The sequence below is a fragment of the Zonotrichia leucophrys genome, chromosome 1A (assembly GCF_028769735.1).
Source record: "Zonotrichia leucophrys gambelii isolate GWCS_2022_RI chromosome 1A, RI_Zleu_2.0, whole genome shotgun sequence".
In the NCBI taxonomy this organism is placed as follows: Eukaryota; Metazoa; Chordata; class Aves; order Passeriformes; family Passerellidae; genus Zonotrichia; species Zonotrichia leucophrys.
Genome location: NC_088170.1, coordinates 13919744 through 13944637, shown reverse-complemented (window position 1 = coordinate 13944637; position 24894 = coordinate 13919744). Strand labels below are relative to the sequence as shown.

Below are 24894 nucleotides of genomic sequence, written 5' to 3'. Positions count from 1 at the left end.
ATTTCATATTAGTACTATGGAGTACCCCAATTCTCAAAATCAGGTAATGTTTAAAACCCCCAAATATATCCCAATTTACCTTCTCAGTGATGTAACTCAGGGTTATGAAGTCAGCAGTGTTAGAAATTACTTTTTAAACTATTTTTGAAGTATTAAGTAAAATCAGTTATTGTGGAATTTTACTTGTAAATCCCCTGCCAACCCAGTGCTTCAACTTTTAATTTCCCCTTCAGACAGTTTGAATAAAACTAAGCATGTTTAATACATTGAATGTCTGTGGAATTTGACTTCTGATAATGAACTTTAGAATGCCACTAGAAACATGGCAGATATGCTGCTGACATAAAATAGAAAGAAGTGAGGTACATACTGTGGGAGGAACTGGATCTTGAAAGGCAGGACTCATTTCATGACAGTAGAGGTATAGCAGCAGTCTTTCACACTTCTGTGCCAAGAAAAACATTCCAAGATACCCTATTAATTCAGATATCTACAGAAAACACAGAGCTCCGTATTCCCCCTTTTTCTTTGTGTACACAAATATAATAAACTGGATCTTGAGCCTCGAAAGAGATTCTGAAAAAGACTTCTGTGTGATGGGCAACAGTGATCTGTCCTAAGATAAGAACACCAGGTGGGAATTGCAGGAGGAAGTGTCTGGATGCTTGCATAATTAATGCATTCCCGAGGTGGGGGAGTGATGATGGCACACGTGGGCCTGCAAAGGGCACAGAATGCTCCTGGAGCCTGGGCCAAATGGCCAAGTGACCTCCGAGGCTGCAGGGCAGCTTCCAGGTGGATCCCACCCCTGCAGGGCACATCCAGCCCGAGGATGGGAACACCCAGGTTTGGACAGGGGAGTAACAAGTAGGGATAAAATCCTCATGTAGCTCCATGGGTGCTTTGCTGCTTTGCAGTGGTGCTTTCTGCAAACCTGCATGATTCCAGCTGACCCAATGTTACAGCTTATATTACACACTGCATTGGTAACATTTAGATACTGTGTTAGCAATAAATCCCATCACAATCTCCCACATAATCAGTCATTGTGAGCCTGGCAGTCTCCATCATTCTACATGTAGACTAAGACCCCAAATGAAGTACTCATTTCAGCATATTTACACAAGTTGCCAACTGAAAACAGATAAACACTGACAAAAGTTTCTAACACAGGTCAAAATTGCTTCAGCTTCAAAGTTTTAAATAAAAATTTTATCCTTACCCTGCGGTCTATGGGTGCCAAACCCATGGTGTCTTCCAATTTTCTTTTTTCAGAGCTGTGAGCAGGTTTATCACAGTCATATTCAACTTCTGGCTTGGACAAATCCCGACAGAATGTACAGATCCACTCTCCACTAAAAAAGACAAACAGACACATTGAGCTCATTGAGGGAGCACTCCTTTGTGGAAGGCTTTCCACATATTTCTGGGTAAATCCCTCATCTGTGGGGTGAGTTTTCTCTGCATCTCTGTTGTTTTCTTGATGGTGGTACAAAACGCTGCTGGCAAAAATGCTTTACTACAGCTTTGTTTCCTTCTGGTGTCACTGGTGCCATTAATGGTGTCCTAGCAGAAAGACAGACAGATGGTCTCTACCTTTGTCAATCCTGAGTTTTTTCACTTGAGCTCACAGGATTTAAGGACAGCACTATGAAAGCCCTGTACAACCATGACTACAGAGAGACTGAAGGAGTCATATGGGCTGAAGAGAAGGAAAAGTGTTAGTGTTATATGGTGAGAATTACATACTCTCTACAAGCTTGATCCTACAGCACATTATTAATCTACAGAGATTACCATAGACAGGATTCTTTGTAAAACTGAAAATATTTCACTCCCTAAAACTTTGAGGTATTCATGATTTTACCAGTTTGCATAAGACAGTACTGGAGATTTAAAGGTCACTATGAGATTATAAGATAATTAGTTCTGCAAGCTATGTCTACTGATTGTTGAACACAATTTTTGAACTTGAAAGTTTTGAAAAAAAACTATGAAGAGTCTATTTTTTTACTATAGTTGTCTACAAAAAGAAACTGCATGCTTGCAGATAACCACCAGAGGGCTGAACTGTCACACAATAGACAGAATCCAGCAATGACCAGTTGTGAGACCAAATGCATGCATTTACCCAGAGGTATGTTAAACAGAGTCTTCATAAATGGGAAATAGTTTCTGCAGCACCCTTTGTTTCATTTCAATAGTAAGGCAGAAGAATTCATCTTACTGTTTTCTATTCAGTGATGCAAAGATTTTCACCATCTGCCAGTTTTAGCATGCAGTGGTGAATGATGGGCATTTTGCTTCAAGAAGTTTTACTTTCTACTGTCTTAACTTCACAGAGCGATTTATGACAGTGTCACCTCTGTGCCTGGATTAGCCTCACAGAAATGATGTGGCAGATATACAAAAATTAATACAGGCCATGACCTAGAGATCTTGAGATACAAGAAAACAAGAAACAGATTAGAGGAATGAGGTGTTAAAATATCCAAGACTCAGGAGAAATGTGGTAGGTTGGAGTGAAGGAAAAAAGATGCTGTGGCCTTATTAATATACATGAGAACATGGTTTTAAACTGAAAGAGGGTAGATTCAGACTGGATACAAGGAAAAAAGTTTTTTACAGTGAGGACTGTGAAACACTGGCACAGGTTGCCCAGAGAGGTGGTGGGTGCCTTATTCCTGCAAACATTCAAGGCTAGGTTGGATGGGGCTCTGAGCAACCTTGTCTAGTTGAAGAAGTCCCTGAGTGTTGCAGGGAGGTTAAAATTAGAGGGTCTTTAAAGGTCCCTCCAACCCAAAACACCCTGTGAACAAAACACTCTATGAACCTATGAAATTGCTCTATCCACCTGAAACAGGAAAAAACCAACCATGAAAGCAGCAGATTGACACCACTGACACAATAATAACAGAATTATTTTGTGTGTTTGAAGGAACTAATGCTAAGAGATTAAAGTTTGTTTGGCAGACTTTGAGTTGGGAGGGAAAAAAGCAAACAACCCCAGAAAGATGAGAACAAAAACCTGATACATCAGAAGTGAGGAGGAAACTTCACCCAACTGCTCTGGAGCCCAGGAGCACAATGCACCTGGAGCAATATTGCACCTTTACAGATCTGAACTCCTGCCACCAAAGTGGGTTTTGGCTCTCTTGCCCTCAGACATCATTACCTCAGTTTCCACTGAATGATCCAGAAAAAATAAAGCATTTTAAAGACTTGCTATTGAATATTTAGTTTTAATAGAAACAAAGTCTTGTAATGCATAGTTATCTACCTGCTTCAAGATTACTTTTTGTTTCCTTGCCAGAATGGATATTTAATAATTTAAGTACTTACTGTAACCTTACTGGGTTTTCCTTATGGCATAAAGCTGTAATGTCGCATTACAGCTGGAAATTGAAGTTTCAAAAAGTAAGAGAAACATTTTTATGTGCCATTTCAACTGACATTTAAAAGAAAGACATACCTCCAGAAGTATGCCTGTTCAGAGTAGCACAGAGATGATCAACCTGCTAATCTAAGTTGCTATCCAAATGTTTTACACCAGTAAACTATGCTGATATTTAATCAGAAAACCTAATATTTATAAAAGCATTAACCAATGAGCATGTTATGACCAATGTTTTTATCCTTTAATGCAAACAAGCTTATTGCATGACATTTCCAAGCTGGGGCATTGACAAATGCCCATTTAAAGACACTATTTCCAGAAGCAAATGCCAGTAATGCTTATAACAATAATCTACTTGATTTTGAAAGTCAAGAAACTGAGAATGGTTTTCTAACAGCCAACCAAGAAAGCCTAATGCTTGTTTCAACACTGGCTGTTATTAAATATGTCAGTCACTACACATCCCATGCTTGGAGTTTAACCATGTTAAGCACTGAAGTAATATATTTAATTCAGATTTTTCCTGTAGACATATCTTCTTTATTCTTTTTTTTATAAAAAATCATTATTATTAAGGAATTTAACTATTTTCATTCACCCTTAAAACATTTTATGACAAATTGCTAATTCTGTGTCCCAGTTTTAATAATAGATGCCCTAGATGTGATCTTACTTAATTGTCAAATAAGTGAAGAGTTTTACTGGACTTTGTAGAAAAATTACAATTAAGCTGAAGTTTCATGAAAATTCAGATTTTCTCCAAGTAATAAAATGCCTGGATAAAAGACTTTAAAGAAGGCACTGCTCTTCCTCTGAGACTGAAACTTCTAACCCTGGGTTTCACAATACAAGTCTAATGTCTTCTAATGCAAGTTTAGATGGAATTTAAAAAGTCAATTACCTTGGAAAGCTCATCAGTGTAGGGACATGACAGGAAAGATGGAATACTTTGGGACACTTCTCACAGCAGAGGAGCTTCCCTCCATTTTGGCATACAGCACACCAGTCTTCATTGGGATCATCCTCTTTCCTGCCCTCGCCAGCGTGGGAGGATCCCATCCATCCTGTTTTCCCAGGGAATGTGTTCTCCTGCAGTGCCCCTGGCTGGTCATCTGTGCTGTCTGGGGCATCTGTTCTTAGCATGGCTTCCTCAGAAGTGGAATTGTGACTGTTATCCAGCAGCAAGGAAGTAAGTATGGACTGCAGGAAGAAACAAAGGAAGTCAGATTACAGTTAGTTATGTGAATTTACATGACCCTAAAAACCTGCTAACTGACCTGAATAACAGATTTATATACCAGCAGCCATACAGCTTGCTACATGCAAGCAGAAATTACTAACATCTATAACACAGGCAAATGAACACCAGAAATTAGCTGTGAAAGGCTATTTACTGCTCCACCAATAAAATACTAATCTCTGATGGCCCAAAAAAATAGTACCTTGTTTATGGATATTCCTGCACTATGACTAGAAACACTTCCTAGCAGCACCTGAAAATTTCATTTCTGAAAGTTATTCCTGGATTTCCCAGGTTTCCAATGGATAAAAGCAGTCTGATCACACCATTTAATTTAATTGGCAGTAGGCTAGTTTGATTTTGAATTTCACCTCTTCCTTTTACTTTGTTTTTTAGTTTTCCCCTGAAACAGTTCCCAAGAGAATACCAGTAAATTATTTTGGTCCTCATAAATACAAAATACCCTCCCAAGAGAAAGGAGCTCTTTCCAGCTGCAAACATTACATTCCGAGGCCGGGGTTCCTCCTCCATCTCTTCCTTCACCACCACGATGGGGAAATCAAAGGTCTCGTTGGAGGGACTTGGCTCCTGCTTAATTCTGATGGGCTCCAACATAACAACAGGGACTTTGTGTGTGGAATCAGCTCCTGGTGGCCTGCTGGAGGAGCCAGAACTGCAAATGACGGGAAAAGGCAGGAAAAAAAGGAAATTGGCAGTCAGAACTGGACACCTTTTGTACACTGATGCTTTCCAAGACCTCAGGATGTGAATCTACTTTGTTTCTTTGAATCCTGAATAGTATTCTCTTTATGGAATGCAACATCCAAGTTTATTTCCATTGATGTATACTGAAAAAGCATTACCAAATGGGAAAATTTTAATGGCTCCACCACTAAAATTTGAGAATTACTCATGGTTTGACCCATTAGTGCAAAATTTGCAAAGTTCACTTTCTTTCAAATCATGCACAAAAAAGCACCTTCACTGGACATTGTAAACTACACAACCAAAAAAAGCAGATAAAATACATATTTATATTATCTTGGGAAACTTAGAGTCTTGCAGCTCCACCAAAACTTGGACCCTACTTTTGGAACTAGATCTGTCTTTTTCCATGTATTTAGTCCCAACAAGATGAGAATGGACGATCAAACTTTAAAATACCTTCTTATCTTTTAAAATAAAAGTGAAGAATTTAAATCTAACAAAATTAATTCAAGCAGCAGCATATCAAATCACATTTTTAAATGCAAGTAAAGACTCTTCAAACAACTATTTAAACTGTTAATTTAAACTGTTCATAAGAGTCCTTCACAGAATTCACCATGTAAATGGAACAGAGCAAAAGGTATTTCAGATTTAAAAGCACCTGCATTTCCAACTCAAGTAGAATGAATGTCATCTGATTTTTCTCTGCATGAAAAATTAATCTCATGTCAGATGCATGCTCTAATTTATTGCAACACATTAACAGATCTGCACTCTTTAAACAACACTGTGTAAATATATTTGTTCATTAATATTCCATCAGTTAGGGATAAAAACATTTGTGTAGACTCTCAGTAGATATCTAGTGCTCACTTAACTGTATTGCAGCAGAAAATGCTTAATAACCCTCTTTGTAGCATCAGTTCCTTAATTCTGGAGTAATTTATAGTTCCACAAGGGCCTTCAATATGCAGCTTTTTCCTTTAGCTGATTTTTCTGAACTAAAAACCTAATTTGTAAGTAGTATTCTTTCAATGACTCCAACCTAACCATCATTTACAGAGCCAATACGTCTTTAGATGTTCTATTAATGCATTACAAATGAAATTACTGCTTTTAGAATGCAAAGAGAGCTATAACAACCATCAGGCCTGACCTGTTAACAGAGAAGGTGAGACAAATCCACACCTTTATGCATTAAAGAGAGAAGAGATTCAGGCGTGCTCTGTGGAGGTGGAAGTTACGTTTCCATCTCTCACACTTTCCTTACCTCTCTCTGCTCCCAACACTGGAGGCACTGGGTGAACGAATTGGAGGGTGTACGTTTGTCACACTGATTCCTCCTAGGACAGAAGGATCAGAACAGAACACAGGTCTGAGATACAACTCAGAGAAGTACACATGTTTTGGGGAAAATTTCTCCTGCAGTGAGAAATACCTCATTTTAAACATTTTCATGAAAGGATGAGAGGCATGAGCCAACAGAGGGAAAGAGGACTAAGACAGGGCCCATACATGCAAGCAGGCTGGTGGGTGAGGGAGGACCTTGCCTGGCTGACCTCTCTACCTGATCACTGCAGGCTCTTTTGTCTTACTAAATCCAAGCAGATCTCTCAGGAGAACTGCCAGGAAACTCGAAGCTGTGAGCAGGAAGAAGTCTGGGGGACAGATCTGAGAGAGACCAAAGGTCTGGGGCCCAGAGAGCCAACAGCCTTGTGAGGCACATTGCTGAGCAGCAGCCCTGAGCAGGCTGAGTGGGCTGTTAGTGCTGCTAAAATATTATCTCAACTCTACCTCCTACCAGGGTTTCTACAACTTCGTGTTCATTTTCTTATTTCTCATGTTTAATATAAAACAGAATTAATTCTGATGTCAGTGCCAACATTGCCACATTTGATTTTTCAATTGCACCACTTAAATAGAAAATTGCACCACATTCAATTACCTGAGAGGCCTGGTGATGGTACTGAGGAATTTGGTGACTGCACAGTCCTGTTTGAAGGGGGTTTTGGCTGATTCTGCTCTACAGTGCCATCCTTCCTTACAGTATTATCCAGTGTGATGTTTCCTGAACAATCAATCTAAAAGGTGGGGAAGCAAAGGGAAGCAGTTAGTATTGGGAAGGGAAAAAAACCCCTCCAAAACAACTAATACAAAACAAACCCAAAAAGCCTCTGCCATGCTGTTATTTTGAAAGCAAAGACCAAAATGCATTTCACAAAATTTACCCATCCAAAAGTGAGATGGTTACTTTACAACATATAATCTTGCTTTCCCTAAAATAAAATTAAATAGCCAAATCCAGACAGTGCTTCATTTTAAGAGCAGATAATTCTGTAGGTGCCAATTCTTCTCCACAGGCTACAGAGAAGGCTTGAATCAAACATGGAGCTTTCACACACTGAAGTAAGTTTATCTCCATACCTTCCTTGGACTTGCTCACATTAAATACTCTCAAAAAGATAATATGCTATACACAAACTACCCCTTAATCCATGGGTATTGAACAGGACTGGAAGAAGCTCAAAGGACACTCAGTCCCATCTGTCCCACACACCCTCTGGACAGGAGCCATGCATATTGACTCAAAATGGAAACAGCAAGCCAACACTTCCTCTTTCCACCATGGCTCAGGCCAGACAACTGAATTTTATTCAGCTGGGGCTCCCAATGCAGCATTCTAACTTTGCATTAAAACTACATGTTCTGGTTTGATGAGGGGGAATGATTTTTTGAAATGTTTGGTTTCTCCCAATAGGTAAGATAACATTTGATAAGATGTGTCCAAAGTGGATGCAGCAGCCTTGACAACGTCAGCACATTTACAGTGATTTGGGCCGTGTATCTTGAAAGCAGGAACTCCATCACATACAAGCAGAAGAGTTCATAACACTGTCACAGAAACAAATATGCTAAAATGTCTCACAGACTCAGTGGTTTAATGACCACGTTGTGTAGTTCCCCCTTGAAGTCTGACAAATACTGTGACTCTGTAGCCTATGTTCTCCATTTTAATAAAGAGAACACACAGTATGTAGGTAAAAACAAAGCATGGATAGGAGATAAAGGAAGTAACAGCAAGCTGTGACTAGAAAAACATGACACTTCAGATATCTACAAACCTTAGACCACAAAAAACAGGTTAGGTAGTTATGTGGAAAAATAAAATCACCTAAGACTCAATAACTCCAACATGGACCTCTGGCAAACATGTACCATTCAGAAGATAAAAGATTCTAAGCTTCTCTTTTATACATACTATAAAAGAGAAGCTTAGAAGGTTAAGAAATTATGACCTTACTATGCTCTGTCACCAGCTCAGAGGCACATTGGAGAATATATGAAGAAAAGAAGTGCCAAAAGGAAAAGACATAAGGAATATGTCCAGTATGCTGACCAATAACACCTACCTAAGATAGCTCCTTTAATAAGTTAAAAATAGATTTTAGAAATGTTAAAAATATACCAGAAATGCCATCAGCATACCACTGCTATCTATGGACACTGGTCAACAAAAGCTAAGCTAACACATATTTATAACAATTTTGTAAGGATCATTATGAGGGCTGCAGAAAAATATGCAGCATACAAATAAACATGTCCAATTACAATTACAACTTCTAATCCTACTTTTCTTAGTTGTCCTAACAGCTGTCTCCCAGAATGGTTCTGAGTATTTCCAGCAACGTGCAGGCAACTCTGCAATGTTTATTTCCCAGAACTGTTTCATTTTGACAAATAGAATTTCAGTCTAAAAGGTTTCTATTTCTCACAAACATTAAGACTTCAAAATAGAATCTGTAAAACACTGCCTCTATGTCACACTCACATCAGGGAGGGATGGCAGATTATAGGAGCTGCCCACTGGGGAACTCAAATCTATCACAGGGGGGCCATAATTCTTCCCCTCACACCCAGCAGCGCTGGTCACTGTGGGGCTGGATGGAGTCGATGTGGAGCTGCTTGCAGTAGAAGGGGTGGATGGAGCTTGTCCACTGCTGATCTGCCACTAAAGAGAAGAGACAAAAATCCACAATTCAGCATTTTTTTTCTTTGCAACAGGTCACATCTAACTGAATATACTGATATAACCAGCAGCTTGTTTCAGGAAGCTGACTTCAAACATAAAATCCTGATTTACTCTGAAGTTATTTCATAAACCAATCTCACAAGATGATAAGTAGTTGAAAACTATGAATAGAAGAAATTAATGCAAATTCTTAAATTCAAAGCTATGCCTCAGTGCTAAGTATCTATTAATATTTCATGCTGCATTGACAGTTTTGAGTAAGAAAAGTAACAGTTTTTGTTAAATAAAGGCATTACAGGTAATAGGCTGAAGGCACAACTGCTCCAGTGCTTTACCAAATAAACCTGCATGCCTTGAAGTCTTTGATGTTCCCCGAACAACATAAAGTCATTAAGAATTTGAAATGCTGACTGGATCTCCATCCATATATATATTTAACACTATGATATGAAGTGCACAGTCAAGTCAGACCAGATTTCTTTCTCATCTAGATGTATGCAGTTTTCAATGACTTTAATGGAATTTCCTGGCAACTGCAAGCAAAATCTGACTCTGCTCAATTTCCTTTTAGTCAGTCATTCTATTTGCTGGCCTCTAGTTTCAGAAAGACATTACTGAATTATGAGGTATCTTGAAAGAAAGGCTTGTAGACAGGCCAGCCTTCTTTTCAGAAGCACAGAATAGAAGTGACTTACTTTTTTATTCCCACAAGTTCTCTTAGATATTGTTCAGCTTTCTTCCATTTAGTTGAATTAGTTCTCATAATCACAAACACTGCAAACATAACTGGTATTACCCACTTTTCAGGTGACAGATTTGTTTGACTCTTTCCTGATTACCTACACTCAGTAATAATATGTTTTTTTATGAAGATGAGGCTTCCTAAACACCAATGTGTTTGCTTCTGCCCCAGTTCAGCTGCTGATCAGCTGAGTATTGATCAGTCTCACTCAGCAGAGGTCCCACAATTGTGGACTCTCTTTTCTCCCTTCACCTGCAAGGGTTCACATTTGCCATACCCTGGGGGACCATGGCAGCTCTAGCTTTTCAGTCAAGGATTTACCTGGCTCCTGGTGAAGCCAATATCATCAAGATAAACTGGGATTTTCTGATTTGCCTACTCACTGACTGCAGTGTGCAGACCATGGCCATGCTGTTTTGTATAAATGGTCAGAAACCACAGCAATATCAAGTAAGAGGAAGAAACACCTGCCCAGCAGACACAGTGGCTCACCTCCCTAATGCTTCAGCTGCTTAGAACTGACAAAATGAAAACAACTTGACTAAAGTTACCTCATGAAGAAAACTATAGATATCTTGTCATAGAAAAATAATGTAAACTCTGTTTTAATTGAAAAGTACTCTAGAAGTGTAGTATAAAAGATGATATAAGGCACATTTGATGTTCAATTTCTAAATGGAGAGTGAAAAGGGAAAGACACTCTACCTGCTTTATAGCTTGCTGTGCCAAGAATGCCATTTGCAATGGGTTGGGCTTCACTGCTGGCCTTGGTAGGTTCTGATTTTGGGGAAATCTCATCTGTTGTGCAGGAAGAGCTGAACCATTGGGCTTGGGACTATGATTCTGAAAATGAATCAAGCGTGGAGGTGCCTGCATAAAAACAATAAAAACAGTGCTGCAAGTTAGCTGAGATCTGTTCTATATTCCACATATTTTTTACTAAACAGTTCTTTTAAACTGCTGAAACTCCTCATAAATTATATGCAAATAAATAGAACCACACCATTTATATAAATTATCAAAAGCACTGAATTTCAATGTTAAAACCTAGTAGACAGTTTTGAATTATTTTATTATATGAAGAGACATAACAAGAGCCAGAGAGAGAGTTTCCAACTTCGAAAGATACATGAGACAATCATTGGGTGTTATGCAAAGTAGATGTAGCAAAAAAAATTAATGTCATCAACTTTTTGATCACTTGACAAAACCACAAAAATGTTGCTAAGCACTGTATATGGCTGGATACAACAAGATTTTATTTTTTTTTAATATTAAATACAGGCTGGGTGCTACCATGCATTTTGCAAGGCAAGTTTAAAATGCCCACTCATTTCTCAGTAAAGAAAATGTCCTCTAAACCATCTACACAGCTACGTGCTAGAGATGAAGACAGCTGAACTTATGTATCTAGGTTTAATTGCTTTCCCTTTTTTTCCTAGCTTACTTTATTTTCTCCTTCAGTGCCATGGAAAAAAGAGATCTGAGAACAGTCCTGGCTCACCTGATGAGAAGCAGGAGGCTGCTGCATGGCTCCTGGCACTCTGGGGTTGGGCAGAGCTGCGGGTCCTGCCCTGCGCTGCGCTTGCTGCCTCTGAGCCATGACCTGCTGCTGCATGTGCTGCAGGCGCAGCTGCGCCAGGCTGATCTGCGTCGGGAACTTGGAGAGCTGGTTGGGAGGTAAGCTGCCTGGGGGCTGCAAGTTTGCTTCCATCACAGGGCTCTTGGGCATGTGAGGTGGAGTTTCCTTATCTTCAATTACTAAAGAACCTATTTTAACCAAAAGAAATAAAAGCAATACTGAGGTATGGCAGTTAGCAGAAATGGCAGCACACTGGCAGCAACATGCAGCCTGACTAGAACTCAAAAACCATTGCTGAAGTAATTTGTTTCTTCACTCAGACTTTATTTTATTTTTCTTGACTGATTCTTATATCTAGCTTATCTTTAAAATTGAACACATCTGATCATAAACAAAATGGCCTGAAGGCTGTGATTTCTGAAACTAGATAGATAAACATGATTTGGTTTTATCTGTCACTTAAAGTCTTACAAGAACCCCAGAGCTGGTCTATACAGGTGCTATTTCTATTGTAGCACTTTTCAGAAAATAAGAGACCGTATTTCAGAGGTTCATGAAATAAATATACACAAGAAAAAGAGTCCACCAAACACAGGAAAAAGTCAGCTCATGACAAATATCTCAACTGAGCAGTAGTTCAGAGTTATCACCACACAATCTGACAGCTGGTTTCTGAAAACATGTTTCACTTTCAATTCCTGTCTCTAAGAAAATTATTTATAAAGAAGGAACTTGGAGAATTTCCTTGCTACCATCCAGTGTCCTCATGTCTGGAAAAAGGAGCTTGTTTGCCTTGAAGAACTGCCATACCACTTTCTGCCACTGACAGAGAATCACACATTTGCACCCCGGTACACTGAGAGCACTTTCTGATGAAAGGCAGAAAATGTCCCACAGACATCTCACAAATCCTTCTGCACATGACAGAAAAACAAAAATGCCCACCAAGATAACAGTGGAGAGAGAAAGGAAGCACAACAACAGTAAAAATCCTGAAAGGCCTCTAAAACCTTTAAGTCCCTTGCTAAGCTGTTGAGTTCTTAGAGTGCTTATCATTGTGGCTGAAAGCTGTCCCATGGGAAAGGACTGGGAGTGCTGGTTGACAGCAGGAACCCTTTCTTTGGATGTGAAATAAGGTTAAAAACTGTGTTCCTTGTTTTAGAAGCCAGAAGTTAGAAGTATTGACCACAAAACTGAAAGCTGCTATTTTCACCACCACATATGCCATTCAAACAAGGTAAGTTTGTTAATACTTTATCATAGTATTCATAAATATAATTTTCCCCATGCAATGAACTTTAAATGTTTCTCACAGTTAGGGAAATACATTTAACAGAGTAAATGAAGAAATGAATAGCGCAGAGGCTGTTGTCACAAAAAGAAAGCTGCTTTCAAAATAGGATCAAGACACTGAAGGGCTAATAAAAATGTATCATACCTAGATTGAAAATATTCTGAGCCCAGAAGCTGGGATCACAGTGGAACTGGATGGTATTGTTAGTCACTGGGGAAGGATCACACCTAGCTCGGAGGAGATACCGCAGTCGATATGTAATCTAGAACAAGAACAAAAACAAGGGTTTGGTTTTTTTCCCTCTGGGGCCAGAGCCATGTATCTGAACAGCACAAAAAAACCAAAAACACACCCCCTCACACACACCAAATAAAGCAACCAATCAAAAAAACCCACTAACAAAAACTCCCCTGAACAAGCCCCTAGAGAATGAAGGTTAAAGATAGAGAAACTTGTTCAAGCTAAAAATGAAGAGGTATTTTTAACATCTTTCCCTTATTCCTAAAGTAGTTTTAAAAAGAATTAACTACAGCCGAAACAAAAATAAAAATTCTTCCCTGTAGAATACATATCCTTCTAAAAACTTGGCCATTATATTCAATGACTTTAACTACTCATATTTACATAACCATTGATGTTTTTTCCCCCATGAATCTATTTTAGCCCATTCATTTTTCTTTCAAAGTATGCCGTTCATTTGGCAACAAGTATGATCAGAGGGAATTTTCTTTTGTACTAAATTTAAGTTTTCTTCAGACAGCCAAAGAACAGATTTTTATAAACTGTCTTTGAAAGCTCAGATTCACAGATATTTTCAGATTTTTCCAATGCTTTGGTTCCAAAGAACTGGACTGTGATTACACAGGAGAATATTCTACCAAATGCTCACAATTTATTTAGTGCCTAGAAAGAAAATGTTGTCTTGTAGTTGTTTCACTAGAAATGTCAGGAACTGATAAGCCAAAATCTAACAGGCACTAATTTTAGAATCACACACACCAGATCCTGGAAAAAAAAACCTTGAGGAGTTCAACTCTTGTCTTTCTTCAGTGATAGATTATTTCCTGGAAAAGAGCGATACTTGGCAAAATCATCTCAACTGTTCAAAATGACACAGGATTTTTTTCTTCTAATTTCAGGCAGGTCAGTTTAAGACCATACTCAAAAAACATTTAAGTTGACTCAAGATTTTTAGACAACCATGAAAAAATTTTAAGTGCATTATTATTATTTTGGTTAGAGATTTCCTTAGGATTTTTGTGTACACTACCAGAATGAAGTAGATGACACTACAGAAATTCCAGGCTTTTGTTCTGTCATACACAATTCCTGCCACAGTTTGCTCCACTACTTTCCTACTATTGTGCACACACTTGTGTTGCAGACAAACTCCTCCTGGTTACCTAGTGTTAGTAGTGAATAGCACAGCCTGAGAGCACAGCCCCCAAGCTCTAATGCTGCCTTTAAGTCTGATGGGCATTCCTTCCTCTTCCTGGATATGCTGGAGCACAAGTCTGACATGCAAAACTCCTTGGAAATAGATTTTTCCAAATGCCCACAGATGGGTTATCTACTCAACTCCCAAGCAGCACCAACTTTCTAAAGCTCAATCTGTTCTTTTGAAAAATACTTTTCATTTGCTGAAGCTTTCTGGGCTAGATGATCCTTTCTTTCAGCTGCCTAATGTTTATATGATTAAGATGTGTGAAACACAACTTGTTTTCTTACTCAAGTAGCAGAGTCTTGATGGCAACACTAAGCAATTATAAACAATATGACTCAGTTTGATGTCCTTTTTCTCTATTCAATGAAATAAAATGACTGGCTGAGGCAACATAAGGCAGATCAAATGAATTTAACTACTTGAAGTTGATAAAAACAAGTAATATTCTGCTATAGCCTACAGTATCAATAATGGGTATTTAAAAAAAAAAAAAGAAGAAGAAACACCACCAAAAACCAACAAATTCAAAGAAACAAACCCCACCAAATACCCTGGTAGGTTCTCAACTAACCAATGAGAAAATACAGAAAAAAACTTCATGAACCAGTTAATAGGAATTGGGAAAAAAAAGCATCTAGCATCTTTACTCAGCATTGCCCCAGATTTCTGCTGTCAGGCAAGTACAGTCTAGTAACCTTTGGAAAAATCAAGGTAAGCTTTTGGGTTGGTGTTTTTTTTTTTCTTTCAAATTTTTTAGGATTTCTGTCCATCATGAACATTCAGCTTAGTGAGACAACACGCACTCAGATCTTAAGGGTCATTATAGCAATGAAATATTTAGCTTTGTAATTGTTTGTATGGACAAACAAAAACTTGAGTTTAATTTTTATCAATTCTGGAAGTCTTTCAGTGGGAGATGAACCTGACAGAACAAAGACATACACTAATATTTACATTGAAATGCTAGATACCAGACACCATCATATACAAATACTGTTTTTCATGAACTCAGATGCTGTGGCAGGTACTGTAAAGAAGCACAATCATGATGTAGGACACACAATATTTTTTTCTCAGTGCTTCATGTCTTCATGGTTTTCAACCCACAGAAAAGGAGTTGTTCTTGCTTCTGCAGATCTACTACAGTTCTATGCTATTGTAACAGGAGAGAATGATGACCAGAGAGCTAAATTAATAGAAATATTCTGTATTTATGTTTAAGAGAAAACCATAACAACCATATATAAATATTCCAATTAGTAGATAATCATTAAAAATTCTAATACTCCAGTACTCCAGACAAGCATGTGCATGCATATCTGAGTTAACCCTATCTCTGGGTGAATGAGAGAGCTGTCTTCCTAACCTTACCAAACGTTTACTGTACAACAGAGCTGTGCTGCTCCCACTGGAAACTGCCCATTTGGAAAAGTTCATGACGTGTTCCAGCTGTTTAGAGAGACCTGCCACTTCCTGTTGTTGCTGCAGAAGTTTCATCCTGTGCTCTTTTGCCAGAGTCTGCAAGTAGAAAAGCAGTTCCAGTCAAAAGGTTGAATTTACAGGTAAAAGGCATTAACTTTCATACTGGTAATTCACAATGATCAATGGTTTCACTCAGTTCCTCTAAAAAGGACTCCTGCCCCCTGATGCAGCAGCTATCAAACAGAAAAGTCAGTACACATTTACTCAAGATACCAGGGCTTTCTGTGCTAATAACACATTTTAATATATATTTATATATATGTATGTGTGTGCCTCTCTACACACACTCTCTCTCTCTCTCTCTTTAAAACACAATTGGAGATTTTTTTCCAGGTACCCATTCTAGACAATTCTCTCCTGTGATTTGCTACTGGATTACTGAATTTATGAAAAAATCTGATAGAACACTTTTCATGCATGATGTGTGGAATTATGAATTGTAAAAGCATGGAGAAAGAAACTGGCCACCCCTCAAAAACCAAATTTTCCTCCACCAAAAACCCCACTTGCTCAAGTACTTGTATAGGACATCTCTCCACTTTGGAATCATGATAGGACATGCACAGAGGACTAAGGCTAGAAATTTACTGCAATGTGAATACATAGGAAAAAATATTAAGATTGAAAGTTTTTCTTTCTTATGATAGAAATGAAATTACCTCCAATTGATGCAGCAGAGCTTTTCCCTTTTTATTTATTTCTACCATCAGTGTAAATATGGCAACTTTAATATCCTGTTCCACCTGCTTTTGATTCTGATTCACTTCAAGAATTCTGTAAGTAGACAATATAGAAAATAATGTTCTTTAGCTCATAAACCCATCTAAACAGTATTTTTAAAAAAATCTGTGGCTTAGACTACAATACTTCTTGTCATATACAGCAATTAATCCATGTATCATCAGATACTTAGAGCCAGGAAAATTACTGGGAGAAACAGAGCAAGTAACAGTGACCTATGACAAAATTCATTAACTGGTTGCAAACTCTAATGCCATAAATCTGAGATCTGTCACTATTAAATGCTCATTGTAATTGAAATTGTTGATTTTCAGAGTTCTGGCACTTTTCTGGACTGGTCCATGCCAATCAAAGCTGCTTAAATCTAATTTCCATCTAAGGTAGAATGGCACTAATTTAGCTGTTTCAGCAACAGTGCTCAAACAGCAAAGTTTAATGTTATCCTGGGGAAACCTCTACTGCAAAGATGCAGGAAGAGTTCAAGTCACACTTGGCATCCCCAGCTGTGCTGACCCTCCCTGGGCACTGCAGCACTGAACTCTGCTGAGGGAGCAGCCCCAAAGGCTCGCTGCAGATTGCATCCCACAGGTTTATGTTTCTCCTGGGTTTGTAGTACCCAGTGAACAGAGCCCCGAGCATAAAAGTACTACATAAATCTTCAAATACATGACACAAACATTATGAAAAGATGAGTCACAACTTTTCACTTTCTATGATGGTTCTACACTAAGAAAATTAATCTGCTGATGGTGGGGAAGCATTTAAGACTGTCTTCTACAGTCTTTATTGCATAAGTTGTTTTGTTGCACCCAAGAACTGCTGCCCATTAAGTGCACAGGCTGAGCAGAAGAATTACCCAACACAGCCAAGCATGCTGAACAGGCAAGTGCCACTACAGTGAACTTCAGAATCCCTCTTTCTGGAAGAATAAAAGGAGGGAGGTACAAAATACACTAACTTAAACATTTCAAGAAACTACAGTACATGCAAAGTTGCCTTCTGTCAGTTTTAACCTCATAATCTAATACAAACCTGTTATGGATCTGTTTCCCTGTGTATTTTATGTACTTTGTCTTCTCCATCAATTTGGTGATTAGTGTCTCAATGATAACTTTCTGGTTCTGAAAAGCTTCTTCTATAAACTGGTACCTGTAATAAAAAGCAGTGAGGATTTACACATATAAAAGGTGTTAGACTTGCTAAAGAGCAGAGTGACTTACAAAATAATACTTCTTTAATTGAAGAAAGGGGCTACTCAAATCCAAAACTTAACTGTCATCATGGAAACATATGTCAGCAAATGCTTATATATTTCATTTATAATACATTTAATTTTACAGTCTACTTCCTGTCATACTGGGGTAAGAATTTATGATTTTCATAAATACAAAAGGATATTGTGTGACCATAGCCTAATTTTAGCAAAAAAAAAAATGTTTTGTGGTAGTCATCACTTTGAATGTGAAAATGCAGGTAAGCTATTACTTCATGCAAGACAAGGATGCAGAAGCAGAAGAGATTGCTGAGTTGGTAAAAATTGGCAACATTTTAAATCAAGGAACTGAAATCTGAGTTTAGCAATCTGAGGAAAAAAAGAGGTGGCACATTATAGAAGGGATATAAATCCTAAGGAAAGGAGAATAAAAGAGGAAGACTGCAACTCTGCAAGAGCAATGTTTAGCCTGTTCCAAGGAGCAACAATGGCCAACACTTCTCCACCTACTGACGTTCACCTGGTCAGGCAAGCAAGCTCTTTGGGTGGTTGCAACAGGTATAACAAGCATATTAATATTTAACCAGGGTGCATCTGCCCCAAAACACAACAGTATGTGTTAACCAGCAAGATTTTGCCTTGTACTCAGAAGCTGTATATAATTCTGCTTTTCAGCTCCAGTCACCAGTAAGAGATGACCAAAAGAACGGCAACACAAAGATTTGACTGTTATAGTGTTGTCAAAGTACAGTATTAGCCAAACTGCAGGTTAACTCTTGCTCTGAAAGGGCTTTTCACAGAAAAATGAATTCCCATTTTCTCCATTTGAAATGGTTTGGTAATGTTGTTATATAATCTTGTTGAAGGACAAATGGAGAAATTACACGTAAGTGTACAGTTGCATAACGCAGCCCCTGTGTTTTCTAAGGACTCTCTGAAGAGCTGCATTGCAACAAATTCTGACCAAACAACTTGACTGTAAAAAAGGTCTTGTGCTCAAGTCACCAGATTAACAACTGGAAGAATTAGGTTTTATACAAAATGTAACACACACTCATCAGTCACATTCTTTGGGATACAATCTCTGGTTTTTTGTGAGTTTCATTTCTGAGCAGAAAATTTTAGTTTTCACTTTTTCCACCTGACTGTGCTCCATACAGCCAGAACTACAATCTACTTCAGGCTACCCTCCAGCAAGTGAGATGGATAAAATGCACACTTTGCTTTGATACCTGTGCTCTTTGTGCTCTAGTAACTGGCAGTCTCTGCAGGTCAGCTTGTCACAGGTTTCACAATACAACTTCAGCTGCTCCTTTTTGTGGTAAGGGCAGAACACTGGTCGCTGACTGGTCACTCCAACTGCCTCTGTTGAATAAAGAAAGATGTTAGTACAGTCAGTCTACTGAACTGGTTCAAGATTTGCACTCTCCCGTTTTTCCTAGATGTACAAGTGTATATCAGGTCCCTCACTGAGACTGTAACAGCCATAAGCTCAAACTGCAATGTGTCACTCTTCTTGCTCAAGCATGGAGCTAGCACCATCTCTAAAGGAAAATGTCTAAACCTATTTTAACATAATCTCTTCTGGCCTCACAAAACTATTTACAAAAGGAGCAGCCAGTAGTGCTGCAGCTGCAAAAGACATTGCACAATCAGTAAGTTCCTTTCTTAAATGGAGATGGTTGACTTAATTTGTACTCTGTCTTCTTTCTCAGCTCACTTGGTGGAAAGGGGTTTGAGGATACCAAGACATGGACATTCAAAGTGTAGAGCCATACAGAATGTAATAACCAGGAGATGAACTTCCCTTCAGGACCCCATTCTAAATGGCTGAGAGGTCTCATTCAGTCTCTAGTGAGCAAGTATCAAAGGGTGCAGGAAACACCACCAGATCACAGAAATGGAATCTGTTTCTTTAAACTTTAACTGACAAAGGCTGATTTCCTAGGAGTTAGGTTGGACACTGAGTTCATAAGGATTATAAAGCCTATAATGAAAACTGGCTTCACACAGCAACCCATCCCTCACTGCAGATCAACACCCATTCATTTATTTATTTTCCAAAAATATGGAACAAGTTACTTTCAGATCTGTATCCTTCAGTCAAAATTCTTTCCAACTCACCAACAAATTGCCTCCCAAAGAGACCTGAGTGCACTGACACCATTCCTACCACCAAGTCCTGTTCTGCCTAACAGTCCATCAGCCACTTCTATCCATTTTTGTCCTCTCTTGAAAGTACACTCTGTACTCACTTTTGATTAACCACGGGTGAAAGTGGGACACACAATACAGCAAATATCTCCGAAGTACCATGGTGGAAGACACCCTTTGAGCAATAAATTACCTCATAGTACTAGATAGGGTGGAACAAAAATAAGTATCTATTCTAACACATATCCTTAAAACAATATATAACAATTTCTAAAAATTATGTATTTACAAGAAAAATCATGCAAGTCCAATGGACGTATTAGAACCAGTAGAATGTTTGTAAGCATCCTGTAACATTTATTATCCTCCTTCAATGACACTATAAGACAAGACACAGTGGGGAAAAAACTGAAACAAAAGAGGTTCTCAATGAACAGAAAAACACAACCTCTTCTACCACAGAGTAGTCAGCATTTCTCAGAGAGGCTGTACTGTACACCACACTTCAGCACTGTTGGTTCCCAGGGCCCAAATGGATAAAGCCCTGAGCACTGGAACTCAGAACTGAAAGCCTGAAGCAGGAGGTTGGACTAGATGATCTCCTGAGGTCCCTTCTAGCCCAAATTATTGTAGATCTAACTGAGGAAAAATGCCCCAATTCATAATATACTTCCCTTACATTTTTAAGGCAAAACATTTCAAGCTCAAAAGATACTTAGCTAAAGCATGAAATTTGGCTGGCTTTTTATCTGAATGCTGAAAATATATAATCTAGTAATGCTCCTTTTCCTGCTGGATACAACAATAAAGCTCATATTAACCATTTATTAGACCTCTAGTAAAACTAGAGAAGCCAAATGCCAAAAGACGTATTTTCTGCAGCTTATCTCTGAAGTCTAGATAATAATTTGCAATCAATCCATGTGGAAAATAAAATCTATGTGTATTTATTGGTTTAAAACATATGAAATAAATAAACACCTCTACCACTGTTAGTGGTACCAGCTGTACCACTATTCAGCTTATCTGAGACAAAAAACTGGCAAAACACCATGTCTGAAGTTACCACTATTTTTAAAAAACTGTGTTGGTCCAACATAACTTTCCAATGCAGACACAAATTCTTTGTGAAATTATAAATATGTTACCTGGAGATACTTCCTCTTTCTGCCTCACAGTATGATCCTTTGTGAATTTAACCCTCTGGTGAGCTCTGATGCAGGTCTTGCACAACCACTCCACACATTCCACACAAAACCCATGAGCTTCTGCATTGTCTTCACAGCTTGTGCAGACCTGACAAGAGGAAGAAAGGTAGCTGTTAAAATAAGTTTGGAATACACACACAGGTTATTTTTCACACATCATCAGTGCAGTTTAATGGTCTTCTGAAAACAGTGAAATGAGAACATGAAACTGCCTGAGGTACAGGAACATTATAAATAACAGCACAGAAGTAATTGAATGTGACTTTTCAAAGAAACAGGTAATTTTGTCAGTGTTACCCTAAAATCTTTGCCTGACATGAAAAAAGTGCGACCACTACTTTCTGCCATTCCAGCACACTTGAAAGCCAAACAATGTTTATTGCATACAAGAAGCTGTTGTGAAATATTTGCTAATGACAGAACACAAGCAGCACTACTCTGATTTTAGAAGCTTCCCTCAGTTCACCCAGCAGCTTTAATTTTAGCTTCCAGTCACCTGTTTGGTTTCAGGAAGAACACACCATACTGAGCAGCAAGGTTCCTCTCAAGAATCTTAGCATCACCTCTTAAAGACAGTATTCCAGTTAAGTTTGTCCAAAAAGCACCCCAGAACAGATTTGCAACCAATGCACAAGAATTCTCAAACTGTGGCCTGTTAACTCCTGGGCTCTTTGGACTCCACCCAACAGGAAAAAGAAATAAGTAAGGAAAACAAACATGGCAGCAGACCAAAACCTCTCCACACAGAGTAAACACATACCCAAGAAAAAACTGCTACAGTACCACAATCTGATCAACAGGTTGAAAACTTTGAATGATGGACAACACCATTTCACACACTCATAACATCTTTTCATTTTTACACCTCCTTTCCAATGCCTCTGTAGTTCTACCTTCAGTGGGGTTTTGGTATTAAAATCAGTGAACATGCTTATGCAGTGCTGGTTTAGGTAACTACCCCTGTTTCTGGCACTGTTTAGCACTGCTGCAAACCAAAGCCTCAGGGGTCTGAAGATTGCTACATCCCACAGATCACAGCGACACATTTCTGCTCGCAGCAGCAACAAGGAGAACATTTCAGGTTTTAGTTTTGCTTTCAGTTTGATTAAAAAAACTCAACCAAACGACTTCTGTACCCACACAAGGTAAATATAGACTAAGTTAAAGAGGAAGGAAATATTTATATCTCATGCAGATAAAAAATATATACATAGAACTGTGTTCCAGTTTCCCCTTCAGGAAAGAGAAAAATTAGCACAAAATTTGCCTTAGGCCACATGGAGAGTTACTGACAGAACTGGAATTTGAACATGAAATCCAGATTCGCAATGCTGTGCTTATGTTTCTGGATCATGTTACCTCTCAAAACAAGTAGCTTCTGAGAAATGAAGTTACAACACAAAGGCTGTTGACCCCTCTTGTTGTCACTTGGAGTTTGAAGCAGTTTCTTTTCATTAAAAGTGACCTGGAAAGGAGAAGGAATTGGCCTGAGCCCCTTTTTCTGTTTCTTTACAAAAATGAGGCCTGAAAGTTTCCTTTTTCAAAATAATCTCTAAAATTTAACTTCTCCTTGGTTTTTCTTTTTCTTCCCCATCTTTTCTGAACAAAAAATATTCTTATTCCTATCCATACCAGTAGATCAAGGAAAAATACCAAAGTCAGGACATCATTAAAAAAGTCTAGAAAATTGAAATAAAACAATTAGAGGAAGTGAACTGTAATCACGAAATTGAAAATTTCTACTTTCTGTCTTAATTTCAGTGGGGACAGAGTGGGGGTTTTCCTCAGTAGCTGGCACAATGCTGTGGTTTCAGATTTAGTACAAAAATAACATTGATAGCAACCACCAGCACATCAGTTTGTTAGGCAGGGCTTACACAAACTCAAGGAGTTTTCAGCTTCCCGTGCTCTCTGCCAGTCAGCACAAGCACAAGGAGGGAGTGTGGCCAGCACAGCTGGCCTGAGCTTCCCACAGGATATTCCATACCATGTTCCACAGCACAGAATATCATGCTCAGCACATGAACCATGGGGAGTGGGGTGGGAGGCACCAATCTCTGTTCAGGGAAAGGCTGGGCACCCATCAGTGGGTGGTGAGAAAATTTATCTGGCATCATTTGTTTGTCTTGGGCTTTACTCCTCCCTCCCTCTCTCTCTCATTACTACTATTATTATAATTATTTAATATTACTTTGTTTCATTTATTAAGCTGTTCTTAGCTCAACCTACAGTTTTACCTTTTTTTCCCAATTCTCCTCCCCATGCCACTGGAGGTGGGAGGGAGGAAGGAGATAAACTGAAAGGGAGAAGTAAGAAAGGCTGCACGGTGCCTGGTTACCAGCTGGGGTTAAAGCTTAACACTTGTTATTAATCCTTAAATTCAAAGACATTTTGAAAAACAAAACAAAAAAATTTAAAATTGTTCTTAATTCTTGGGGGTAAAATCTTCTCCCTCCTTTCTCTTTAGCCATTTGTCTCCTCCTTTTTGTGCCAGTGCAACTCTGTGCAAGACTGTGATGCAAACCAGGACTGATTACACCACTGTAGCCCAAGGCTCAGTTACATCAGCATTGCTGACTGGAGAGTGAACTGAACAGGCAGCACAAGAAAGTTTTCACATCAGTCTTGTGGCCAGAGAGGTGAGATTGTGCTGTGCCCCCAGATACCCAGACATGTTTTTGAAGGTCAGAGTGGAGAGTTACATACTGGATATTTGGTTTTCTAGTCTAAAAAAACCAGCCCTAAAAACAAAATAAGCAGAGAAAAAGAACAGAAAGGTCTTTCAGGCATTCTCTAAGAAAGAGAGAGAGAGAGAGAGAAAGAAAGAGAGAAAGAGAGAAAGAGAGAGAGAAAGAGAAAGAGAGAAAGAGAAAGAGAAAGAGAGAGAGAGAAGAGAGAGAGAAGAGAGAGAGAGAGAGAGAGAGAAGAGAGAGAGAGAAGAGAGAGAGAAGAGAGAGAGAGAGAGAGAGAGAGAGAGAGAGAGAAGAGAGAGAGAGAAAGAGAGAGAGAGAGAAAGAGAGAGAAAAGAGAGAGAGAGAGAGAGAAAGAGAGAAAGAGAAGAGAAAGAGAGAAGAGAAGAGAGAGAAAGAGAAAGAGAAAGAGAGAGAGAGAAAGAGAGAGAGAGAGAAAGAGAGAGAGAGAGAGAGAGAGAAAGAGAGAAAGAGAAAGAGAGAAAGAGGCAGGAACCAAATTAGAAGCAAAACCAACCAACCAAACTCCCCACAACACCTTTTCCAGATCACCTTTAGCAAAATCAGGCAGATGAACATGCCAGGACATTTAGGTAAGTTCAAAGAATGTTTGAAGTTATTAATTCTCCCTAGATTCCAAGAGCTTCATCTATTTTCTCTTTGAGTTTTTTTAACTCCTTTGACCTGCTGTATGTGGAATGAGATGAAAATTGTGATTCAACAACCAATCATCAGGTGCTGCCAAAAAAATCCAAACTCTTCCTTTGTAGTATCAAAAATATATATTCCACCTTTACACACTTCAAATTCACCACGTGGACAGGAGACAGACTTTTAAAGCTTTCCATAGACATCATAACTCAGGCTGTCAAAACAGCAATGTCTTCTGGGTAGCATCAGATTTGCTCCTATCCACTCCTGATTTGAAATATGCATTTTCAGATATAGGCTGGATTTTGCTAGAATTCC

General features: G+C 38.7%; 1 protein-coding gene across 1 annotated transcript in view; it reads right to left on the bottom strand.

Moving 5' to 3' along the window:
* TRIM24 (tripartite motif containing 24) overlaps positions 1-24894 on the bottom strand; it is a 54093-nt gene that overhangs the window by 2978 nt on the left and 26221 nt on the right. Inside the window, exons 3-17 of the mRNA XM_064700941.1 lie at positions 21176-21323; positions 19106-19238; positions 17693-17809; positions 16579-16693; positions 15809-15955; positions 13138-13255; positions 11622-11887; positions 10823-10987; positions 9175-9354; positions 7291-7426; positions 6616-6688; positions 5142-5310; positions 4299-4597; positions 1223-1355; positions 371-445 (exon numbers count right to left, since the gene is read on the bottom strand). Of these exons, the coding sequence (XP_064557011.1) occupies positions 371-445; positions 1223-1355; positions 4299-4597; positions 5142-5310; positions 6616-6688; positions 7291-7426; positions 9175-9354; positions 10823-10987; positions 11622-11887; positions 13138-13255; positions 15809-15955; positions 16579-16693; positions 17693-17809; positions 19106-19238; positions 21176-21323 (2274 nt within the window). The remainder of the gene's footprint in view (positions 1-370; positions 446-1222; positions 1356-4298; positions 4598-5141; positions 5311-6615; positions 6689-7290; positions 7427-9174; positions 9355-10822; positions 10988-11621; positions 11888-13137; positions 13256-15808; positions 15956-16578; positions 16694-17692; positions 17810-19105; positions 19239-21175; positions 21324-24894) is intronic.